Source organism: Cannabis sativa, chromosome 2 (genome assembly GCF_029168945.1).
Source record: "Cannabis sativa cultivar Pink pepper isolate KNU-18-1 chromosome 2, ASM2916894v1, whole genome shotgun sequence".
Taxonomy (NCBI): Eukaryota; Viridiplantae; Streptophyta; class Magnoliopsida; order Rosales; family Cannabaceae; genus Cannabis; species Cannabis sativa.
The window spans coordinates 15,477,116-15,502,082 of record NC_083602.1 but is presented as its reverse complement, the minus strand read 5'-3'; the positions used below and the strand labels follow the sequence as shown (position 1 = coordinate 15,502,082).

Below are 24,967 nucleotides of genomic sequence, written 5' to 3'. Positions count from 1 at the left end.
GATTAGCAAAGCCCTAACTAGTTAATTGAGTATTATTGTAGAATTATATTATATTATAATTTATTATATGCGAATTAATATGAGAAATGACATGTTAAGACCCCGTTGGTGAGTTAGGGACATTTTAGTAATTTTGACTCGAGAAGGGTAAAACTGTGAATTTAATTTATTTATGTGCTTATGAACTATATTATTATATAGTATATCTGGTGTGTCCTTTTTCAGGTGTGTTCTGACAAGTTGGCGCGGTATAGTCACAATCGGGTATTTCAGGCTGAACCGGGTTCGGGGCCGAAATATAATTTTGGGATAAATTATTGGCATTTTATTTATGTGTGAATAATCTGAAATTATTTAAATATGTGTTATATATGAAATAAATTCAATGCCCTTGATTGTTTGAGTATGTGAGAAATGGCCCTAGGGGCAAAATGGTAAATATGTATTTTTGGATTTATTTTCAACTAAAGGCATTCTTTGTAAAAAAAAATGAAATTCATTTTCTGCATTTACCTTAACCCTAAAACAGCCCCCTTCCCTTTCTCTCTCTATCTCTCTTTGTATTTGGTTGAAAAATTGGTGATTTGCTTGGTACTCAAGCTTGAAATTGAAGAATTGTTTGAGGAGTTGTGGCTTGATCATTGCATTGAAGCTTGAGGTAGTTTTTCTATTGCTGAAATTTAATGAATTTGCTGCTGTGATTTTATGGTTGAAAAGCATGAAATAGGTTGGGATGGTCTTGAGATGCATGTTGGTGTTTTCTTGTTGATTTGAGCATGTTTGTACTTGGATCTTTTGAATTGATGTTGGGTTAGGTTTAGACAGAATTTAAAAGGAATTTTATTGTGTTTTTATTTTGTTATTGAACTTTGAAATTAATTGTTCAAGTTCAAGTTCTTGAGCTTGAAGTTCTTGGTGATTTTGCTCAAGTTGGAGCTTTGAAGTTTATGATGTTTAATCTGAATTTTTGGGGTTTTAACCATTGGATTTTTAATGCATGAATTGTGTTTTAAGCTTTTGATTTAATTACTGGAAAATCTATTTAATGGATTTAAGTTTTGGTTGTGAATTGAGTTGAAATGGATGAGTTTTGGGGCTGAAATTCATTGTTGAAGGCTGATTTTTAGTTGCTGGTTTTTGGTGTTGTTGGAGAGTGAATTAGGTGTAATTCCTCTCTAATTACTTGGTTTATGTTAGGTGAAAGTTTGGTATGATTGTGGGTTGATATAGCATGAAAATTGGTGTTTTTGGATGCATTTTCGTGGCTGGAAACTGGGTTTCCTGGGTTTTTAAACCCAGTAGCCGCGACCATTTTTGGCAGCTTATTGTATTTTTTTCGGGTTTTTGTTTTGGTCATAACTTTTGACTCGGGACTCTGTTTGGGACGTTCTTTATATCGTTGGAAAGCTCGTTCCGAGCTCTATCTGAATATCTGGAATTTAAATGCCCAGTTTTTAATTTGTGGAAATGGATTTTGGGATTAACCCTATACTTGTGTATCCCGGAATTGTGACTAGGATTACCGGCACTTGGTCAGGAGCACCCGGGGATTTGGAATCTCCATATTTGTGGGACATCAGGTACGACAGTAGTTAGCACGTAGAGATATGTGCAATGGCGCTTATATGGAATGTGATTTATATGAGAAACTAGAAACCGGGATTAGAGTTATTACTCTAAAGTGAGCGGTTTATTGGCTTAGGGTTATTACCCAAGTGAATTGTTAATATGTAATTGTTATGCCACGATGTATATAGCTGTATATTGAAGTAAAGGGTTATGTGTTCAAGGCATAATCGGGTTGGACTCGGTAACTAGAACCGAGATGAACCGTTCTAAGGCCTTATTGTAATTAGACGTGTGAGCGTAACACGTAGGTCTATGCCACATAGACATAAATAGGCGTGTGAGCGTAACACGTGTGTCCGTGTCATACGTACAAATATGAAATGGCATTATTATTATTTATGTGATGAGTTATATATGATTAACGATATATCTTACTGTCTTGCTGGGCTTGGCTCACGGGTGCTCTACTGTGCAGGAAAGGGTAAATCTATCTCTGATCAGCCATGAGTATGGGAGTTGGGCGATGTATGTACATGTTCGGGCCACACTAGACCAAGCGGGTTGGGGTCTACCAGCGTTGAAACTTTTGTAACTCTATTTTTGCCGCTTAGGTCGGCTAAGGAGAAAAGACTTGTAATATTTTGTAAAATGATTTTTTTTGGGATCCCGAAACATGTAACTTTTGTTTGTAAGGTTAAAATTATTACAAGTTTATTTTTATTCCGTTTTCGTTTAAAGTTTTAATTTCCGCGCTTATTTTAAAACCAATCTCGTTTAGGGGATTAGGGTTTCTTAATCATATTGGGTAGCGTGCCTAAATCTTAGGGTGTTACAATAACAGAGAGAGAGAGAGAGGGAAGTTAGACAGAGAGAGTGGGAGAAGAGAGCTTTTGAATTGTACGAGTAATTTTGAGATTTTAGAGTGTTTGGAGAATATTTAGAGTTATTTAAAGGTGGTATATTGAAAGAATAGTCTAAATTTTTAAATATATTTTAACAAATTTCACTTATATAATCTAATTTCTCCTAAATTCTCGTGAAGAGAAAAAAAAAAGATCATCTTTCTTTTCGGTAGCCAAGGAGATGGCATCTGCATTGTCCAATTCATTCAACGTCACTGAGTTTGTAGTGAACCAAGGAAATGGCGTAAAGGGTCTAGCCGATTTGGGCATCGAAGCTGTACCACAACAATATATCCAACCACTTCACGAGAGATTCGACTCTTCCATAACCAACACCCAACATTCCACCATACCCATCATAGATTTCTCCAACTCGGACGATCCTCAAGTCAAAGAAGCTATCTGCGAAGCTGCAGCCAACTGGGGTTTCTTTCAAATTGTAAACCATGGCATTCCGATCGACATTCTCCACGGCCTCAAGGCCTCCGTCCATCGATTTTTCGACTTACCAGTGCCGGAGAAGAGGAAATATCTGAAAGATTCACCATCGGAGAGTGTCCGATTGGCAACGAGCTTCAGCCCGAGAGCGGAGCAGGTTTTGAAGTGGAAAGACTATCTCATGATGCTCTATGTCTCAGAGGATGAGGCTTCCGCCTCTTGGCCTCCGGAATGTAGGTTTGTCCAATTTAGATTCTTTTATAAAAGATATATTTCAATTTCCATTTACTTGTTTTGGGATCTTTGTTCGTGATGTGTAAACAATTACAAATGAGTGTTTTTGTATTCAATAATTCTGTTCTCTGTTTAAATAAATGGATTTGGTTATTTTATCTTGATAAAAGTTAGTAGTGTTTTCAATAATAATTTTAAAATCATATATATTTAGTACTATAAATTCAAATTTTTTGATAAAATATTAATACAATCAAACTCTCAAAAATTTTATAAATTCTAAATTCAAATTTAATAAATTGATTATATATCACTTTAGGGTACTTTAGTTAAATTGATAAAAGTGTATTGATTAAATTTTTTTTGATAAAATTTTATCAACACAATCAAACTCTCTTAAAATTTTATAAATTTTAAATTCAAATTTAATAAATTGATTATATATAATTAAGATCTATTTAATTAAATTAATAAAATTGTATTGATTAAATTTTAATTTAGGGTACGAATATTTACAATTTAAAAATATGATGAAATACAGTTAAATATCATTGAAAACACATAATGTTAAATATGTTTTTCATGAAAACATAACAAACTAAATGAGGATATTCCTTTCCTTGATTGTATAATTTAAACAACTGGTTGCATTTCTCTTTCTGACAAATTGTTTTGTTTATATCTAAGGTTCAATTGATGTATTAGAAAACAATAGATTGATTAATTACATTGAGTGTTTATGTATAATTCTGTGATGCAATATTTTTATGAACTTAATTCTTATTTCTCTTATTAATGACTCAAAAAAATACTAGGCATGAAGCAATAGAGTACATGAAGAGAGCTGAAATTGTGATCAAAAGGCTATTGCAAGTGCTACTAGACAAACTGAATGTGAAGGAGATTGATAAAGAGAACGAACATATGCTAATGGGGGCAATGAGGCTCAACTTTAATTACTATCCCAAGTGTCCCAACCCAGAACTCACAGCAGGAGTTGGCCGCCACTCAGACATATCAACCATCACTGTTCTCCTCCAAGACGACTCTGGTGGGCTCTTTGTTCACCGGGAAGGCGACATAACTGACAGTTGGATCCATGTGCCGCCTGTGAATGGTGCATTGGTGATCAACGTCGGCGATGTGCTTCAGATAATGAGCAATGATCTATACAAGAGCGTTGAGCATCGGGCAGTGCCTAACAGGAACACGAGTAGGATTTCAATCCCTATATTTGTGAATCCAGAGCCCCAGGCATTAATTGGACCTTTGCCACAAGTATTGGAGAGTGGAGAGAGGCCTATTTATAAACAGGTTAAGTACTCGGATTATTTCAGCCATTTCTTCAGTAAGCCTCATGATGGGAAGAAGGCTATTGAATTCGCCAAGTTACATGTTTGAGTAAGTCAATTCATTAGTATGGTTAATGTAAAGTGTCATATCTTTTATAATTTAAATTCACTATGTCAATATGATTTAAAGAGATAAGCAATATGGAAAACTTTGCAAATGCTACTATATTCTTGCGCAACAAATATTTATAATTTTCAGTATTTAACTTATTGCAAAATAATAGTGGCGGACTCAACTAAAGTTAAGGAGGCTTTTACTAGGATTTGAACCATTGAATTCTATAACATGTGTGAGATAGTCTAACTAATATGTCAAAACTATTATTATGTTTATATTCATTATTTTTAATTACAAATATATGTTGTAACTAATCAAAATACATACATTTTTTTCCCGATTTTTTTTTTCAGGGGTGAATTTTGAAACTTCCATTTTTAGGAGAGAGATTGAAGCTTTGCCCCTTTAGAATTAGAAAGGGGTGAATTTTGCATATATGTAAAACTTCATAAAGTATACATTTTAACAACTAAAAATGTTGATGGGATTAGGGTGCATTTTAACAACTCTATCTTGTTTGGCTTTCATATACTGTATTAGACACTTATGGTAAGTAGTGTCAGGAAATGGTAAGTTGGTAACCGTAGGCAGAAATTAGACACTAATTTCGTATCTTCCATTATATGTCCAACAACTTATAATGAGCATATACTACATTTAACTCTTGTAAGGAGCTACACATTATTCACATTCAAGTTCAGCAACTAAAGATGATTTTACGTACACTACCATATATATATATATATACATATGTACGTACATGCAGTGGACAAACTTTGTTGTGCGTAGAATGAAATGAGATGGTCTCTTTTCCTTCTCTGAGCAGTCCTCATATATCATCTTCTTCAGTCCTGTAATATGCACTACAATATGGAAGCTAGTTTAGTCTTCTAAAATTAACATAAACACACTAAATAAGAGACCGTTCTTCTCCATGAAAAATACAACCACTCAAATTAAGTAGAATTCAATTATTACTAACCTTGACCAGTGACCAATTGATATGATAGGAATGTGAGAAATCTTATGCCAGTCTTCACCTCTCCTTGGTCGGTACCTATTTTCAAGGATAGGACATCCATCGATGAACAAAGAGCGTAGAGATGTGCTCGAGACCACTTGCTCTGGCAGAACTTGCAAATTCTTGCAACTTTGGAGTGACAACTTATGAAGAGATGCTAGGGGTTGAAAGGCATTGTCATTTAGCTTTTGTAAGTTTGGAATATAATTCAGTGACAGTTCAGTTAAAGAGATGGGAAGCAATCCCTCTGGAAATGAATCAAGCACTATTTCACCATCATATCCATCAATACTTAGTTTTTTGAGAAAGTTTAGTCCTTGCAGACCCCAGTGCTTGTGTTGTGCCACCAGTTGGCTGCAATTGCAGAGATGAAGCTCTTTTAGAGTAGATGGCAATCCTTCATGAGGAAATAACTTAATATCTTGACATTGGTAGATTCTTAATGTAGCAAGAGATGGAAGAAGCTTTTGCATGTGTTGAGGCAATGCCATGACATTTCTACAATTGTGGAATTCCAAAACCATGAGTGAATGGAGTTCTGAAATGCCATTTTCTTTTGAAAAGGTGAGCGATTCTAAGCTTGAACAATCGAAAAAGATCAGCTTCTTCAGACTTGGGAAGTAGTCTAAAGGGAATGACTTAACTGAGTCGCTGAACTGAATTATCAACTCTGTAATAGAAACACAACAATTTCTCCTCGGGAACTCCAGTTTCTTGCACAACAACTGGTTGGGACATGTATATGATTGAGGTTCTGGAAAGTAACAACCATATATACCTGAAATATGGAGAATTTCTAATGTGTCAAGATCAGGAAAGCTCCCACTCAGGTTTGGGCAACCATTCAAACTAAGCTCTTTCAGAGAAGGGAAAAGTTTGAGTACACCACCATCTCTATCATCACTCCCAATAGTGGACCACTCCTTCCATCCTGGCATGTCATGTAATATCAAAGTTTCTAGTGATTGGAATGGAGTAATATTATTGGACGGATAATTGCCATAATAAAACTCAGCGCCTATTGTCTCCACCCCATGATAGCTTTGGATCTCAAGCTTTTGAAGTGAAGGTAACTGCCCCAATGATGGCAAGGACCAACAATGTTTATTATGACTCAGATGAATTGACACTACATTTGAAAATGATGAATCTCCAATCCAATTAGGGAAACTAAAACCGGCATACGAATAAATTATGAGTTTCTTCAAGTTTGTGTGAGGTTGCAGTGCCTCAAGTACCTCTGTTTCTAGTCTTGTGTTTGTGGTCTCACCCAGCCATTGAAAGGTTAGGCCTGTAAGTTTCTCCTTATACCTCAAATTAGCTTTAAGAGCATCATTTACATTAGCTACATTTTGCATACCTGTAATATAAAGCTCTCCACTTAACTGTTGAAGCTCTCCCAACTCTTCAATGGTTGAAGCATTGTCATGTCCTTTACCTAAAACAAATTCAGGTAATGTATGCAACTTCTTCAAATTTCCCATTTGTGGAGGCATTTCGTCTAGTGGCGAGCCAATAGTATCAAGATGGCGCAAGTTTATTAGCCTTCCCATGTCCTTTGGCAATCTTCTAAGGTTTCTGCAACATGACAATAGCAGTGTCTGCAAATTGTATAGCATGCAGATAGAAGAAGGTATCTCTATTATAATATTTTGAGATAAGTCTAGATACCTAAGATGTTTAAGTTTATTGATTGAATCTGGCAACACAAATGACACAGAAAAACTATGCAGAGATAGTACTCTTAAGAATTTTCTTTCTACAAAAAATTCTACAGTTATCTTATTCTCACATGCTGTACTCAGTTCTATCCAAGTATGCAAATTCTGTGCTCTTGATAGTCCTTCCCTAACCGAGTCACAGTCAGTAACAGGTGCTGTTGTGTGCGATAAATGGCGAGTCTTATTTGAAAGATTCCTTAAATTATTATTGTCCTCTGCTGCCATACAGAATTCTCCTGAGACAAACATAGCTAAGTCATGAACCAAATCATGCAGGATGAATTTGGAGTCATATCTACTCAATCTTTGAAACAATGATCTCGAAACTAGATTGTCAAAATATTCTTCTCCAATTTTTTCTGGTGTCTTCTCTAATTGGTTATCTTCCAAAAACCCTTCTGCCATCCATAATAAGACCATTCTTTCCCTCTCAAATTCATGATTCCTTGGAAACATAGAGCAGTAAGCAAAACATTGTTTCAAATATGAAGGAAGATAACGATAACTCAACCATAACCATGGAACTATATTATTGTTCTGGCTTTCACACCATTCCCAAACATGACTCCTTAAGATCTCCTCCCATTTGATTGGATTGTTTTCGAATTTTAGAAGACCACCAACAGATATCACAGCTAATGGGAGGCCCTTGCATTTCTCAACTACAATCCTTCTTCCAATTTCTTCCAAATGTTTATTTGCTTCCCAATCTCCATTGAAGGCATGATCCATAAATATTTTCCAGCAATGACTAGGAGATACTTGTGATAGTTCATAAATTTTCCCCGTGCCTACAATTTTGGCCACTTGCTGGCTGCGTGTGGTCACAATAATCCTGCTTTCACGGGCACCAGATGTGAAGATGAGCTTCAGGGCATCCCAGTTGTCTTCATTTTCATCCCACACATTGTCAAGAACAATGAGAAATTTCTTGGCTCTCAAGGCTTCTTTTAGTCTACGTCGAAGTTCCTTAACTGAAACATCAGTAGTGATATGGGAATCGGTAGCAGCCTGCAAAATGATCTTCATTGTTCTTTTAATATCAAACTCAGCCGATAAAGTAGCCCATAGTTTAAGCTCGAAACCATGTTTCTTTAGTTTTGTATTACTGTAAACGAGCTGAGCAAGAGTAGTCTTGCCAAGTCCACCTGTGCCAACTATTGGAAGAACACCAATCTTATGACTACCTAATGTTTCCTTTTTTGTCAACCACTCCATTATCTTATCTTTATCATCATCTCTTCCATGTACCTGAACTCGGTGTTGTTTTCTCAGTGAAACAACTGATCTTTGTGAAGAGATAGTGCTTTGAATATCTTCTTTCAAACCCAGGAGAATTCTTTTCTGTAAAAGAAGGTTTATATCAACCAAGATTTTAGCTATCTCCGCTGCCCAAGGAAATGAAAGACATTATTAGTTGCAACTTCTTTTTTTGTCATAATAATATTTTTGTGATTAACACATTATATTTTGATGTAAAAATAAGTTAATTATTTTCCCATTAATCATATGTTTCAAGACCATAATATCCAGTGAATATATAACTATATATATTTATATTATATACAATGAACCACCTGTTGCAACATTCTAAGTGTTAACACTAACAACAAGAAGAGAGAAGCTCCATTTCTTAATGGGGTCTTTATCTCTAAATTAACAAATTGACTGGTGAGTTTCATGCTGAACAAACATTATCCCTTTTTTTTTTTGATAAATTAATTTATTGTATCATAATAATTGATGAGAAATTGTAAAAATATTGTAGTGTTGATCACCTTGAATAGCTCTGTCGAATTCAGTCAAAGAAGAGAAGAAGAATTTCATTTTCATAAGCACAGTAGTTGTATCAGTACTATTAGATTCATGTCCAAGGTTGTTGGATAGGATTTGATAGTCAACATGGTCCACCATGTCTTGTGCTCTGTAAACTACATGATTAAGATCATCCAACCATTCCTTCACACCCGGCTCCTTGAGTTGCCTCTCTTCGGCATCATTTACCAGTAGACTAGCTGCCTTTAGCTTAAGGTTCAACTCCTTCAGCTGCTCACAAATTGATTTTTTTTCCTGGAAGAAGTTGGCAAACTCTGGAGAGTCTAAACTTTCAAATAGCTTGTCAAACAACACAGTGAGAAAAGCTTCAGCCATGATCAGCTATATTCTTGATCTGGTACTTCTGTGTTAAGATATGTTGATTGAGCACTCTCTATGTGTGAAAGAGTTTTGCCATTTGTCAAAAGTTATGACTAAGATATGAGTTGACTATTTTGTTGTGTGTGCAATGGCATAAAGCCAGATCCATTAATTGTGGTGATTGCAGGTGCAGATAATAATAGTGTTATTATTTTTTAGTTATAAGAGGAGAAATCTTAATTAATTGGTGTCATGATGATAGTCAACTCATCCTCAGTAAATATATAACAAATAGTAGGAGTAAGTACATAAACTCTTAAAGAGAGAGCATAATTATAATGGATTATGGAGTAAGTCAATGATAGTCTTCAGTAGGTAGTATGGTAACTATGATTAATGTAATGGTCATTCCCCAAAAGTATCATATCATTAATAATACTCTAATTTCAAGGCCATTATATTTTGAGTAAATACTATTTTGGACCCTGTATTTTGCAAAAGGTATCGATTAGACCTTCTGTTTTGTTAAATGACAAAATAGACTATGTACTTTCTAAAATGGTAAAAATAGGACCCTAAGCTTAATTTTTGATTTTTTTTTTTTTTAATATAACCAACTTGAAGACAATTCTTAACAAGAACAGATATAGAAAATGTAAACAATTTTGTCATAACACCTTTAGATCGGATTATTATTAAATTTTATTTTGACCAAAAATCTATTAAGGGTCCTATTTGTACTATTTTAGAAAATACAGAGTTCATTTTGCCATTTAACAAAACAGAAAGTTTAATTGGTAACTTTTGCAAAACACGGGGTCTAAATTTACCCTTATATTTTCTTACAATAAAGATTAATCTACCTTGATATTGGAAGAAACCAAGTGTATACCAAACTAATATGTACATAACGATAACAGAGCCTTTATATCAGGCAGTGAACTGAGTTGCACAAATTTTGTGTACAGTTCCAAACATAAGTAATTGGTTTTAGCTTTCTGAGAATTATGGGCCTCATTTTGGTATGACTAGAAGGGGAGGCCTTAGACTATAATTAGTTACTATACCATTTTTTTTTCTTCAATTTTTCCCCTGGATCAACAATAGAGAGATATTCCATTATTTTTCAATGTTTATTGCATTGTTAAATGTTAACTACATGATGTAATTAATGTAGTTATTATTTTCAATTCTATCATCTGCCTCATATCTAAGCTATTTTTCAGTTATTTCACTAGTATCTTTGCTGGAAACTTCGGTTTTCATTTGGTTCAAGTAATTGATAAGCAGAGAACTCTGGGATTGGCTGTTGATAAGAGTAAGATGTCTCTGTTATTAATTATTTGACACATTAGATATCACAAAGATAAAGTTTTTATGTTATTCTTCTCTTGATGGAAGAACAAGAGCAGTCCCTAACAATAGTAATATGGAAACATTACTATGTATTGTTAGCAGTGAACCTCTATCCTTGCAACAAATATTTACAAAACATATATATAAATATTCTCAGTATTTAACTTATTGCAAAATAGAAAGTTCTGACAGGTTGCCCCATCTCATATTCTCATTTGCCCAACTGCTAAGTTCATTCCAAGTATGAGTCCCACCATTAGAGCTTGACCTGTAGCTCCCTCTTGAAATAGAATTACTGAAACTTAGCATTTTAAGGAAAGAGTTTAATGTAGAAAGGGGTGCAATATTACTTATTACTTAATAAGAAAATTAAAGTACAGATTTTCACTACCAAAAATGGTGGTAGGAAGTAACTGGTGTGTATGCTGACTTGGTATCTATATTGAACAAGACACTCGGTAAGTAGTATCAGGAAACAGTGTCCAATGTCCATTGGCAGAAATTAGAGACAAATTTTTTAAGTTCTGTATCTTCTCTAAGGCTATTCAATAGTAAAAAAGTTCATTATATTTCCAAAAAATTATTAATAAGCAAGCTATTATTACTGCATTCAACTCTTGTAACCAGCTCTGCATCACCACATAAATACATTGGACAAACTTTGTTTTGCATGGATTCAAATGAGATGGTCTCTATTCCATCCTTGAGTACTCCTCATATATCTTATTCTTCGATCCTGTAATATGTATTAGAATATGAAAGCTAGTTTAGTTTTCTAAAATTAACATAAACACAAAATTTATACTAGAAAAAGAGACTGTTCTTTACATGAAAAATGTGTCAAATTAAGTAGAATTCATTTATTACTGACCTTGACCAGTGACCAATGGATATGTGAGGAATGTGAGAAATCTTATGCCAATCTTCCCCTCTCCTTGGTTGGTACCTATTTTCAAGAATAGGACATCCACTGATGAACAAAGAGCGTAGAGAAGTACCCATGAACACTTGCTCTGACAGAACTTGCAGATTCTTGCAACTTTGCAGTGACAACTTATGAAGAGATGCAACGTGTTGAAAGGCATTGTCGTTAAGTTTTTGTAAGTTTGGAATATAACTCAATGACAATTCAGTTAAAGAGATGGGAAGCAACCCCTCCAGAAATGATTCGAGTACTTCTTCATCATCATCATCATATCCACCAATGCTTAGTTTGTTGAGAGAGCTTAGTCCTTGCAGACCCCATTGTTTGTGTTGTGCCACCAGTTGACTGCAATTACAGAGATGAAGCTCTTTTAGATTAGATGGCAATCCTTCTTGAGGAAATAACTTTATATCTTGACAATGGTAGATTTTTAATGTAGTAAGAGATGGAAGAAGCTTTTGCATGTGTTGAGGCAATGCCGTGACATTTCTACAATTGTAAAGTTCCAAAACAATGAGCGAACGAAGGTCTGAAATGCCATTTTCTTCTGAAAAGGTAACCGATTCCAAGCTTGAACAATCGAAAAAGATCAGCTTCTTCAGACTTGGGAAGTAGTCTAAAGGGAATGATTTAACCGAGTCACAGTATTGAATTCTTAACTCTGTAACAGAAACATAACAATGGCTCCCTGGGAATTCTAGTTTCTTGCACAACAACTTGTGGAGACTTGAGTAGGAGCGTGGTTCTGGAAAATAACTGCCATATATACCTGAAATATGGAGGCTTTCTAATGTGTAAAGATCAGGTAAGCTCCCACTCAAGTTTGGGCAACCATTTAAGCTAAGCGTTTTCAGAGAAGGGAAAGGTCTAAGTACCCCACCATCTCTGTCATCACCTCCAACAGTAGACCACTCCTTCCAAGCTAACATGTCATGAAAAATCAAAGTTACTATGGACTGAAATGGAGTAATATTATTGGATGGGTTATTTCCATAATAAAACTCAGCGCCTATTGTCTCCACCCCATGAAAACTTTGGATCTCAAGCTTTTGAAGTGAAGGTAACTGCCCCAGTGATGGCAAGGACCAACAATATTTATTATGACTCAGATGAATTGACACTATATTTGAGAATGATGAATCTCCAATCCAATTAGGGAAACTAAAACCGGCATATGAATAAATTATAAGTTTCTTCAAGTTTGTGTGAGGTTGCAGTGCTTCAAGTACCTCCCTTTCTCTTCTTGTGTCCATGGTCTCACCCAACCAATACAAAGTTAGGCCAGTGAGTTTCTCCTTATACCTCAGATTAGCTTCAAGAGCATCATTTACATTAGCTACATTTTGCAAACCCAAAATATAAAGTTCTCCACTTAACTGGTGAAGCTCTCCCAGCTCTCTAATGGTTGAAGCATTGTCATGTCCTTTACCCAAAACAAATTCATGTAATACTTGCAACTTCTTCAAATTGCCCATATGTGGAGGCATTTCTTCTAGTGGCGAGCCAATAGTGTCGAGATGACGCAAGTTTATTAGTCTTCCCAAGTCCTTTGGCAATCTTCTAAGGCTTATGCAACATGACAGTAGCAGTGTCTGCAAATTATATAACATGCAGATAGATGAAGGTAACTCTATTATCAAATTTTGAGATAAGTCTAGATACCTTAAATGTTTAAGTTTACTAATTGAATCAGGCAACATGGCTGGCATAGAAAAACTAAGCAGAGATAGTACTCTTAAGAATTTTGTTGCTAGAAAAAATTCTATAGTGATCTCATTGTGTGATGTTATTGTACTTAGTTCTGCCCATGTACGCAAATTCAGTGCTCTTGATAGACCGTTCCTAACTGAGTCACAGTTAGTAACAGATGTTGTTGTGTGTGATAAATGGCGAATCTTATTCGAGAGAAGCTCTGAGCTATTATTGTCCTCTACTGCCATACAGAATTCTCCTGAGACAAACATAGCTAAGTCATGCACCAAATCATGCATGATAAATTTGGAGTCATCTCTACTTGATCTTTGGAATAATGACCTTGAAACTAGATTGTCAAAATATTCTTCACCAGCTTCTTCTAATCTCTTTTCTAATTGGTTATCTTCCAAAAAGCCTTCTGCCATCCACAATAAGACCATTCTTTCCTTCTCAAATTCATGATTCTTAGGAAACATAGAGCAGTAAGCAAAACATTGTTTTAAATATGAAGGAAGATAAAGATAACTCAACCATAACGAAGGAACGATATTATTGTTCGGGCATTCGTACCATTCCCAAACATGATTCCTTAAGATCTTCTCCCATATGTTTGAATTATTTTCGAATCGTAGAAGACCACCAAGAGATATGACAGCTAGTGGGAGGCCCTTGCATTTCTCAACTACAATCTTTTTTCCAACTTCTTGCAAATGTTTATTTGACTCCAAGTCTCCATTGAAGGCATGATCAATAAATATTTTCCAGCAATAGCCAGGAGATACTTGTGATAGTTCATAAGTTTTCCCACTTCCTACAATTTTGGCAACTTGTTGGCTGTGTGTAGTCACGATAATCTTGCTGTCACGCGCACCAGATGTAAAGACCAGTTTTAGGACATTCCAGTTGTGTTCATTTTCATCCCATACATTGTCAAGAACAAGGAGAAATTTCTTGCCTCTCAAGGCATCTTTTATTCTATCTTGAAGTTCCTTAATTGAAACATTGATGTCAGCAGTGAGATATGAATTAGTAGCAGCCTGCAAAATAATCCTCATTGCTCTTACAACATCAAACTCAGCTGATACAGTAGCCCACAGTTTAAGCTCGAAACCATGTTCCTTTAATTTTGTATCATTGTAAACAAGGCGAGCCAGAGCGGTCTTGCCAATTCCACCCATGCCTACTATTGGAAGCACACCAATCTTTTCACTACCTAATGTTCCATTTGTTATCAGCCATTCCATTATCTTGTCTTTATCATCATCTCTTCCATGTACATGAACTCGTTGTTGTTCTCTTAGTGGAACAACTGATCTTTGTGAAGGTATAGTGTTCTGATTATCTTCTTTCAAACCTAGGAGAACCCTTTTCTGTAAAAGAAGGTTTGTATCAACCAAGATCTTAGCTATCTCAGCTGCCCAAGGGAATAAAAGATGTTATTAGTTACAAGTTTTTTTGTTCTCATAATAATATTTTTGTTCTCATAAATATTCTATAAATGATCACCTTGAATAGTTCTGTCAAATTCAGTCATTGAAGAGAGGAAGAACTTCATTTTCATAAGCACAGTAGTTGTATCAGTACTATAAGATTCATGTCCAAGGCTGTTGGATAGGAGTTGATAGTCAACGTGGTCCACCATGTCTTGTGCTCTGTAAATTACATGTTTGAGATCATCCAACCATTCCTTCACATCCGGCTCCTCGAGTTGCCTCTCTTCGGCATCATTGACCAGTAGACTAGTTGTCTTTAGCTTAAGGTTCAACTCCCTTAGCTGCTCACAAATTGATCTTTTTTCCAGGAAGAAGTTGGCAAACGCTGGAGAGTCCATCCTTTCAAATAGCTTTTCATACAAAACAGTGAGAAAAGCTTCAGCCATTATCAACTATGTTCTTGATCTGGTATTTCTCTGCTATGTTAAATGATCAATACCCTCTCTGTGTGAAAGAGTTTTGTTATTTGTCAAAAGTTATGACTGAGAAGTTGTTGGCTTGGCTTAATTAATAGTTGTGTAAAGCATGTGGATGGTGAAAATTAATTGGTGTATTGCTTTTTGAGTGTGCAATTTTATAAAGTCAGATTCATTAATTGAGGTGCAGATAATTGTGTTATTATTTTATAGTTATAGGAGGAGGAGGAATATTAGGTGGCGTTTGGTTGGAGGTAATGAAATAGAATGGAATGGAAAGGAAATAATTTTTATTCCATTCTTTTGTTTGGTTGCATTTTAATGTATTGGAATAGCATTCCAATGGAATGCTCTTTCCACCATTTTGGTGGAATGACTATTCCATTTTACAAAGAAAGGAATGACCATTCCAATGTAACAAGAAAAAAAATTTAATGATTTTTTTATCAATTTTTTTTATGCATTTTAAATTTTATTCCATTCCTATTCTCATTCTCATTCCTATATTTTCATTCCTCCCAACCAAACGCCTAGTTTATTGGCATCATGATGATAGTCAACTCATCCTCAATATATATAATAAACAGTAAAGTAGATTAAACGAAATAGACTAATTACTATTGAGTATGGAGTAAGTCAATTATAGATTATGGTAGTATGGTGTGAGATCAAAATCAGATCAAATATAAAGTATGAAGTAAGTCAATGATATTCGATCACAATTTAAGGGGTAGGCAACATTCAATCTAATTCAAATGAACCAAACTGATCAAATCCAATTTAATTACAAAAAATTGAATATTTAATTACAATTAGATTGGATGCTAAAAGTTGGATTCTAATTGGATTAGATCAATTATTGAATGTTAATCTCAAAATTCAATTAAAAAAAATCCAATCCAATCACATATATATGTTAAAAAATTATTTATATTTATTTATATAATAAAAAAATATAAAATTTATTAATTATATTTTTATTGGATTTTTTTTTTGTGTTAAATTTGTAACAGTTGGTTGTTTTGTGTATTTATTTTCAATGTATTTTGTTTTATTTTATTATTTAGAAATATTTTGTTTTAATTATTTGAAACTTTTAATTGCATTACATTGTAATGATGATAATTTTCCAAATCTAATTACTAATTGAATTGGATTGAATGAAGAGAAAAAAAGTTGAATTGGATAGATACTCAACCCTTCACAACATTTAAATAAGAGAATAATTTAACGATCTCAACATTTAAATATGAGGATAATTTAACCCACATAAAAATATCATAAAAATATGAGAATTTGTATGAATGGTTGGAGCTGCACAATTCAGTATTATATTTAGAATTGTTCGTACGCATATATTTTACAGTGAACCACAACATAGAATATAAGAAATCACAAGTGGGTATTGTTTGGTGTTGCATGAATTCTCTTTTAACACCATTTAGGTAAGGTTTCTCACACATGGTATTGCTTCGTCTTAATTAAATATTAAAAAACAACCCACGTCACAATATAAACAGCCAAGTTCTTATCGATATATTTTGTTCTCGAAGAACCCAAAAAAATCCTTGAGTGAAGACTTGAAACTTGGATTCACTTCAAGAATAAAGAGACAGATTCTTAACAAAAATGTGGTGGTGATGATGGTCTTGGTGTTGTGGGAAAATCATGAAAATGTGAGAGATGCATAGAAAGCAACTAAAGGAAAAGAACAAAAATCTGCTGTCCCAATTAATTGCTTCCTCTCTTCACTATGTGCACAAAGTAAATACAGATTTGATGTATAAGCAACATTAAAAAACTACACAACTTTTTTATAATATAGTTCATTCTAAGCATACAGGAGAAAATTAAAAATAAAACAAAAAAGAAATTACAGTAGGCAAGATTTAAAGGAGGAGAGAGATAAAGATTACTTAAAAGAGTTGAAGAAGTTCACTGTGTCGCTAAGAGCCTGAATGAAGCTGTCTACATCCTCTTTAGTGTTATAAAAGTAAAGACTTACTCGTGCACTTGCATTGATTCCTAAATACCGATGCAGGGGCTGGGCACAGTGATGGCCTGATCTGATGGCAACACCATGCTGAAACTGTAAATGTTAGAATGGAAGCCATCTCTCCTACTTATTACATTAATTTTCTCATCTTTCTTTTATACTTTACTATATCTTAAAAAAAATAAAGCCTCATTCTTTTCATACCTGTTGGTCAAGAAATGTGGCAATATCTGTTGGGTGAATGTTTTCGACATTGAATGAACAAAGTGCTGCCCGAGGAGCATTTTTTGTTGGCACTGGACCATAAATGCGGACATTAGGGACTGATCGGAGGCTTTCATATAGGTATTCTGCCAACTCAACCTGTAAAAGGATTTCCTCAATGTATAAATAAACTGATATATTGTTTTTTCTTTCTATGCATTTTTACGTCTTTTGAGTCAAACCCTGACCTGTGTCTATCCTAGAGAAAGTAGGACCAATTAATTATTTATTTCAGGATACTGAAAAAGAGAACATGTGGAACATTAGATTAAAAATATGACAGCATTTGCTCATGAAAGAAACCTGGACTCTGGACTCGGGTTCAGAACTTTGGAATAAATTTTTATATGCTAATCATAAGAAAAACTATGCAACCAAGATTGAAGTGTTCATCATTAAAAGAATCTGCCAACACAAGAATTCTCTAAAAGTCCACAAGACTCAATGAACCAAGTATAATGTTTTCCCCTAATTCTGGAAAAGAAAGAATATTCTCATCTCCATTCTGAATCACGCTGACACAATATTTACATAATTTAATGAATATTATTTAGGAGCAACTTTTAAGCATTAAATTCCTAGACCAAGGTATAACAAACTTTTCCTGACAATGATATTGAGGGTGATAAGCCCCCAACTATGTTCTATTCCAGGTGTAACAAGAAACAGCAGAAGCAAAACATTACTAGCTCGACTAGTTTTGGAGCTTAGGTGAGGCTTTTGGGTGACATGTTAGATTACAGGTCTGACTTGAATATTTAAAACAATTACCTAAGTAAAAATGTATCCAATACTATCCTTGTATTCGGCCCAATCCTTTTAGTAGAACTTAATGGGAATAAGATGAGAGGCATTCATATAGAAAAGGGTCATTAGAGACTTTTCTGGAGTTTCTTTGTAGAGCCTTGGTTCAAGAAGAAGGCAGGCTCTCAAATATCCACGACAGTTGTATTTTTTTCACATTTTCCCATCGAGCTTATTCTTTTCTTGCCGTTTGAGTCTTATTAGATGGATATGAGGAAACCTTGGGTACAAGCTTATTTAAGATATTAGGCTAATGTCTACCTTCTCTTCAGTAAGAAAAACAGCTGAGAGCAGTAAATTTGGACTAACCTCATAGTCATGAATCTTTTGCATACCGATTCCTGTCAAATAATCAATTGCTGCACCTAATCCTATTGCTTCTCCAATTGCTGGTGTGCCAGCCTCAAATCTGATTTATTGAAAAGGCTAATTATCAATACAACAGTGCATGTATCACAAAGTAAACTAACCTGCAAAACAATTACTAACCTGGATGGTGGTTCTGCATAAGTAGAATGATCTAGAAATACATCAGAGATCATCTCTCCACCACCTAGAAAGATCAATACCAGAATGAGTTTCAAAAAGCACCTCCAACCCCTACATTGTGGGCATAGACACGAAAAACTCTTGCACACAGAATTTCAAATTTCAAAACAGACAAGTTCTCATCTCAACTTTCAAAGGAGTAAGTTACCTAAAAATGGAGGCATGGAAGAAAGGAGATGACTCTTTCCATACAAGAATCCAATGCCTGTAGGCCCACACATCTGAAGCATTTGCTTAACTTGATATACTTGCCCATGACCTTAACATTTAGAAAAAGTAAAGCACTACCCTAACCTTGTGAGAAGAAGCAACAAGGAAATCGGCATTGAGGCTCTGAACATCAACCACCATGTGTGGAACACTCTGACAAGCATCAACTAGCACTTTTGCTCCAACATCATGCGCCCAAAGAACAATATCTTCAACAGGAAGAACAGAAGCTATAAAGGAAGAAAAAATATGTCAATACAACAGTATAAATTGAAGTATGATTCCTTGAGAAAAACTACATAGAATATGAACAATGTCAGTAATTTGAACAAACATTCCGAAATCCAAAAATAGTAAATTTTATGTGAGACAGCTATGGAAGCCTGCTTCTGGCTAACCAGGAAAACCAAAAACAAATAGACAGCATACCAAGAACATTAGAGACATGATGGACCACTACAAGTTTTGTTTTTGTGGACAACATTTCCTTCAACATGTTGATATCTGGAACTTCATCTTGATTTAAGCTCACAAATTTCAGAACAGCACCAGTCTTTTGAGCTACAAGTTGCCAAGGAACAATGGAACTGTGATGTTCAGCAACTGTAAGTAGAATCTGCAAGATAAAAAAGAATGAGTTCCGAACAGTCAAGACTACTAAGTAGGATAAGTAATGGGGTCAAATTACAGTTTTTAGTAGAAAACTATCAAACAATGTGACAAAGAAGCTACAACTACTTAAAAGCAATTTGTAATATTAATGTTCTTCATATAAAAAACATAATAAAAAGCTCCTACACAGAGAGAGAAAGCACCATAAAACAATGCCAAAATTGGTTGAATATAGAGAAAGCTAAATAATGAATGAGAACTGACAATATTTTATCATTTTTTAAACATATCTATGAAGAGAAAAATGTTTTACTTTAGTTTATCATTATAAAGGCTAGTTTCGTTTCTTATAATGAAAAACAAATATATAAACATAAGATATATATTAATATATAAAACCTGAATGTTTCTAATCACTATCTATTGATAAATTTTAGTATTTTTGGTACTTGGATAAATGACAGTGAATAATATAGTTGCAAGGGACCTCCTAAAGTTAACACGTATGCAACAAGTTGTTTGAATCCTCATTCCGGCATCTTAAACTATTGGCTATTTCATAAAAAATTGTGGGAGGTTCTTGTAATGTTACACACCTTCGTGTAAAACATAACAGAGTCGCAACTCATCTATAATTAAAAACATCACTACTATATTGGTACTCTTTATATAAATATATATAAATGACTTAGAGCAGGAATATATCATGATAACAATGAAATCTGAAGATAACATTTCGTTCTGTATTCATAAATGTAATGCAAATTGCAAAGCATGTAAAGTCACTTTCATAAAACTATTGGAAGAAGAAGCATAAACACAGAAAGGTATAGAGAAAGTAGAAGAAAAAATCTACCTCATCTTCTTGTTTTAAATTTTGGAGCCCCCACGAATAAGCTACTAGATTGATAGCTTCTGTAGCATTTCTTGTAAATACAATCTCACTAGAATCCGATGCATTGATAAAAGATGCAATCTTCTTTCTGGCCAACTCATACTCGTCTGTTGCTCTTGCACTATTTTCATCAATACAAAAAATGGAAATCAGTAGCAGTAGCATACACAAGTTTTTCTATAAATCATAACACATATCCTTTCCCTTTTTTTTCCTCCTTTTAATTATGCAAAGCCCAACTACTATGGTAAAACTGAACACACATAAAAAAGGTAATATCTCCCTCTTCTATAACTTCGCAAAACAATCTAGTACTTTTAGTTTTCAATTTCATACCAATTAAGCATATATAAGTACCTTAAAGAATGAATCCCACGATGCACATTCGAATTGTAAGCTTCGTAATATGTTTGTAAAGCTTTCATTACAGCTATAGGCTTCTGGGAAGTAGCAGCATTATCTAAATAAACAAGTTTAGAGCCATTTACTTCCTGCAAAACCATATATCAAGACTTCATGTTATTACAATAAATATATAAACAAGTACATAATTTTGCATAGAATAGGACTCCCAGATATTTAATGGCAACTTTATGTGGTAGTCCACCACAGTTCAATATCCAATTCTAAAGCAATGGAATAAACCAACACCCACAAACATACAAATCTACGCCAACTAAACAGAAAATTAATAACAAACAGAGTCTCATTTTTCTGTTTTTCTCCAAATAATTAGAAATTTCTCCGTAACCACCAAACAAGAAGTCAGGTAAGAACAAAATTGTATCCACTGATAACGTTTATACATAAATATATGAAGCAGAAAAACCTGGTGGAGAATTGGGAAATCGGGTCGAGTATGGTGGCCGAGGGAAACGGATAGAGGAGCGAGTGGGTCGCCCTCTTTGAGAGTAGAAGCGGAGGCGGAGAAGCTTCGGAAGGTCCGAGAAGAAGCGGAGGAGGAAGTGGCTCTTGTACGGATGATTCTGAAGGAGGGGAATTTGGTAGCGACGGCAGCAGCAAAGGTGGCACCTTCCATGACCATGGCCATTTCTCTCTCCGAAGTTCAAGGAGGTGGTCTGAAAGAGGAAGAGAGTATATGTGGGAAGGTATATTACAAGCAAAACTACCTAACCTCACATCTATATAGGTATCCTCTCATATATATTTTTAGGCTAATTAGGATTTTTGTGCATGAACTTTAACATATACTAAATTATGCCCCCTGAATTTTTAAGGTTATTAAAAATGCCCTCTGAACTATTGAGATTGTTAGATTTAAGGATTTTTTTCTAATTTTAGTAAAAAAGTCTAACATGGATGAAAGTTCAGGGGGTATAATTTAGTGCATATCAAAGTTCGAAGGGCATGATTTGGTAGATATCAAAGTTTGGAGAACATGGTTTAGTACATAAACAATAATTGAAATAGTAAAATTGAATAAAATTAGACAAAAGTCCTTAAATCCAACAATCTCAATAGTTCAGGGGGCATTTTCAATGGCCTTAAAAGTTTAGGGGGCATGATTGTTGGGTTTTATGCCCTAAATAAAACTCATTTCAATATAATCAGATTTACTTATTAATATAGATCAGAAATTAATGTTGCATGGTTCACATGATTTATTTCATGATTATATGTACATAATGTATGAATTCATCTGAAACCCTTTTCACATACTTGATCCTGTTTATTATGTTGTCAACATATTGGAAAGTAAACATGACTATGTGAATAAAGTTTCCTAGATTTATCAGACACAGGGTTTTACTGATATGATAATCTACAACAGAGTTTACTTGCATTTGGAGAAATGCTATGTTCTTTCCAGAGCATTGGTTAAAGTAAAGCTCAGGTTGGATGCATGGAGTATGCATCGAAAGGGACCGATATTGAACTTTGACTTAGATTTATTAAACTTACCGTAATATCTATTCAAGTCAATATCGCCTAGTTGATCCTAGATCAAATGATCTTAATCCTGTTATGATTAGGCTCAATCTCAAGATGTTATTCGTGTTCTTTGATTTGTTAGTTAAGCCTACTTTTGGGTCAGGGTGATACGTACATTTTGGGAACACGGTAGTGCAATTGAGTGGGAGCGCTAACATAAATATGGAATCTATAGCTTCTATCTTGCGAATAGTAAGTAAAAGATGATCTCCTTCGAGCTTGACCAAACGAAAATAAATGGTGGAGATCTCATTTCACATAAGCTGAAATATCATTTATACGGGGTTAAGTGTTTTAAGGATAAAATACATTGTAGGGTGTAACGGTAATCTAATCCCTTTACAGTGTAGATCATTCATATAGAGGATCATTAATCAAATTAGGATTATAACAATGGATAACTAATGATGTGTCTTTATAATGGAACATAGAGCATTCTATATACTGAGAGTGCAATTCTAAGTTCTATGCGTGGATTCAACGAAGAATTAATAAGTCAGTGAATTTAGGTTATAAATTCTTGATCTGCTTATTGAAAGCTCGGTTATATAGACCTATGGTCCCCCCACTAGTTGAGATAATATTGCTTGTAAGACTCATATAATTGGTTTTGATTAATCAATTATAATTCTCAATTTAGACTATGTCTATTTGTGAATTTTTCACTAAGTAAGGGCGAAATTGTAAAGAAAGAGTTTTAGGGGCATATTTGTTAATTATGATACTTTGTATGGTTCAATTAGTAAATATGATAAATGACAATATTATTTAATAATTATTTATAGTTATTAAATAGTTAGAATTGGCATTTAAATGGTTGAATTAGAAAATTGGCGTTTTTGAGAAAATCAGATGCAGAATTTAGAAAACTGCAAAATCCAAGTAAGGCCCATTACACTACATGGCCGGCCACTTGGAATGATTTTTTAAACTGATATTTTCATTATTTTAATGCCAAATAATTCAAACCTAACCCTAGTGGAATGCTATAAATAGATAGTGAAGGCTTCAGGAAATTCACACACTAAATTTTCTACTTTTTCCTTCAGAGAAAAACCTGAGTCTTCTCTCTCTATACCTAGCCGCCACCTTCTTCTCTTTCTTCCCTCTTCAATTTCGAAATTTCTTAGTGTTAGAGTAGTGCCCACACACAGCAAGTGATACCTCAATCATAGTGAGGAAGATCATGAAGAAAGACTTTCAGCAAGAAGGAGTTTCAGCACTAAAGAATCAGAGAAAGAGATCCAGGTTCAGATATTGATAATGCTCTGCTACAGAAAGGAATCAAGGGCTAGATATCTGAACGGAAGGAGTCATTATATTCCGCTGCACCCAATGTAAAGTTTCTCATACTTTATATGTGTTTATTTCATCGTTTTAGAAAGTTCATATTTAGGGTGTTAATCAACATACTTGTGAGTAGATCTAAGATCCTGATAAAATAATTTCCAACAATGATTTGGTACATGTCAAAGTTCAGGGGGCAAAAATCCTAATTAGCCATATTTTTATTAAGGAAATTTCAGTTTCTATGCTTACATAGGACAATAATAAAATAATCTCCTACTAATATACATTAGATATGAAATTATTTTACAAAATACACAAAAATAAAAAAATAAAAATTACAATAACATGATTTACAAAGAGAAATGCTGGTCCTCAAGATTCGGGAGATTGAAAAAGCGTATCTGTGCACCAAAAGTCGGGGGAGAGAAAAGGGAAGAGTCACAAGGATCCTCCTATCGACCTGAGGCAAAAAGATAATACTAAGCACGGTGATCTTAGAAATAACTTCGAGCAAAAGAAGAAAATTATGCTAGTCTTAGATAGTGCATTGAATGAGGGCATCTTGGCTGAACTCACCATCCTCTGAAAAGATATAACCAAAATCTCCCGGAGGCAAAAGGGAGATGATTCAGAGTCTAATTGCGAGGATCGGGAACATTGTGCTAGAAACATACTTGAAGGGGAGCTCCCAAAGAATTTCAAAATTCTTGAAATGACCTTATACGCTGGGGACTCAGATCTCAGTGATCACTTATCTAGATTAAACCACGTAATGACGGTCATGAGATTCAGCAATAACATAAAGTGTTTGTGTTTCCTGCTGACATTAGGACGATCCGCTGAGGAGTGGTTTAAAAAGCTGGAGCCTGGATCCATGGACTATTAGAACAAATTGCAAGTTAGTTTTAGAAGGCAGTTCATGGCAACTAGGAAAATAAACCTTGAAGTCAGCGCTTTGACTAACATTAAACAACTACCAGTTAAAACTCTAAAAATTTCGATAAAAAGATTTTAGGAAGAAGCTTCCAAAATAAAGAAAAGTGGATGATGGACAATAATTTGCATTGCTACAAGCTGG

General features: G+C 34.5%; 5 protein-coding genes across 6 annotated transcripts; 1 reads left to right on the top strand and 4 right to left on the bottom strand.

Annotated features, from left to right (window-relative positions):
• The first annotated feature begins 2,425 nt into the window (after positions 1-2,425).
• On the top strand, positions 2,426-9,649 carry LOC133034783 (feruloyl CoA ortho-hydroxylase F6H1-3-like). Of its 2 annotated transcripts, none has more exons than XM_061110172.1 (3): positions 2,426-3,146; positions 3,959-4,544; positions 5,564-9,649. In XM_061110172.1, exons 1-2 carry the CDS (start codon positions 2,653-2,655, stop codon positions 4,542-4,544), a joined length of 1,080 nt encoding a protein of 359 aa, XP_060966155.1. In that variant the 5' UTR covers positions 2,426-2,652; the 3' UTR covers positions 5,564-9,649. The 2 variants fall into 2 exon arrangements, with proteins under 2 accessions (XP_060966155.1, XP_060966154.1); XM_061110171.1 differs by lacking the exon at positions 5,564-9,649 and adding an exon at positions 4,907-5,495.
• LOC133034780 (putative disease resistance protein At3g14460) lies at positions 5,302-7,544 on the bottom strand. The gene is made up of 2 exons (XM_061110170.1): positions 5,536-7,544; positions 5,302-5,416 (listed from the first exon to the last, which is right to left on the bottom strand). Exons 1-2 carry the CDS (start codon positions 7,542-7,544, stop codon positions 5,383-5,385), a joined length of 2,043 nt encoding a protein of 680 aa, XP_060966153.1. The 3' UTR covers positions 5,302-5,382.
• LOC133034149 (putative disease resistance RPP13-like protein 1) lies at positions 7,732-9,446 on the bottom strand. Its single transcript, XM_061109180.1, has 3 exons — positions 9,074-9,446; positions 7,857-8,683; positions 7,732-7,740 (listed from the first exon to the last, which is right to left on the bottom strand). Exons 1-3 carry the CDS (start codon positions 9,444-9,446, stop codon positions 7,732-7,734), a joined length of 1,209 nt encoding a protein of 402 aa, XP_060965163.1.
• Positions 9,650-11,109: 1,460 nt separating the features above from the next.
• LOC133034779 (putative disease resistance RPP13-like protein 1) lies at positions 11,110-15,475 on the bottom strand. The gene is made up of 3 exons (XM_061110169.1): positions 14,914-15,475; positions 11,659-14,821; positions 11,110-11,523 (listed from the first exon to the last, which is right to left on the bottom strand). Exons 1-3 carry the CDS (start codon positions 15,284-15,286, stop codon positions 11,511-11,513), a joined length of 3,549 nt encoding a protein of 1,182 aa, XP_060966152.1. The 5' UTR covers positions 15,287-15,475; the 3' UTR covers positions 11,110-11,510.
• A 1,564-nt stretch (positions 15,476-17,039) lies between these two features.
• On the bottom strand, positions 17,040-21,783 carry LOC115720736 (cysteine desulfurase 1, chloroplastic). Its single transcript, XM_061110168.1, has 10 exons — positions 21,476-21,783; positions 21,004-21,137; positions 20,608-20,767; positions 19,569-19,755; positions 19,224-19,369; positions 19,078-19,150; positions 18,870-18,933; positions 18,690-18,789; positions 17,517-17,675; positions 17,040-17,399 (listed from the first exon to the last, which is right to left on the bottom strand). Exons 1-10 carry the CDS (start codon positions 21,695-21,697, stop codon positions 17,229-17,231), a joined length of 1,416 nt encoding a protein of 471 aa, XP_060966151.1. The 5' UTR covers positions 21,698-21,783; the 3' UTR covers positions 17,040-17,228.
• Positions 21,784-24,967: the final 3,184 nt, after the last annotated feature.

Coding starts and splice junctions, on each gene's coding strand:
- LOC133034779 (XM_061110169.1), bottom strand. CDS start 15,286: ATGGCTGAAGCTTTTCTCACTGTTTTGTATGAAAAGCTATTTGAAAGG. Junction 14,822..14,913: donor ATTTGACAGAACTATTCAAG/GTGATCATTTAT, acceptor TCCCTTGGGCAG/CTGAGATAGCTAAGATCTTG.
- LOC133034149 (XM_061109180.1), bottom strand. CDS start 9,446: ATGGCTGAAGCTTTTCTCACTGTGTTGTTTGACAAGCTATTTGAAAGT. Junction 8,684..9,073: donor ATTCGACAGAGCTATTCAAG/GTGATCAACACT, acceptor TTCCTTGGGCAG/CGGAGATAGCTAAAATCTTG.
- LOC133034780 (XM_061110170.1), bottom strand. CDS start 7,544: ATGTTTGTCTCAGGAGAATTCTGTATGGCAGCAGAGGACAATAATAAT. Junction 5,417..5,535: donor TCAATTGGTCACTGGTCAAG/GTTAGTAATAAT, acceptor TCCATATTGTAG/TGCATATTACAGGACTGAAG.
- LOC115720736 (XM_061110168.1), bottom strand. CDS start 21,697: ATGGCCATGGTCATGGAAGGTGCCACCTTTGCTGCTGCCGTCGCTACC. Junction 21,138..21,475: donor ATTTCCCAATTCTCCACCAG/GTTTTTCTGCTT, acceptor ATGGTTTTGCAG/GAAGTAAATGGCTCTAAACT. Junction 19,370..19,568: donor TCATGTCTCTAATGTTCTTG/GTATGCTGTCTA, acceptor CTTCCTTTATAG/CTTCTGTTCTTCCTGTTGAA.
- LOC133034783 (XM_061110172.1), top strand. CDS start 2,653: ATGGCATCTGCATTGTCCAATTCATTCAACGTCACTGAGTTTGTAGTG. Junction 3,147..3,958: donor TCTTGGCCTCCGGAATGTAG/GTTTGTCCAATT, acceptor AAAAAATACTAG/GCATGAAGCAATAGAGTACA.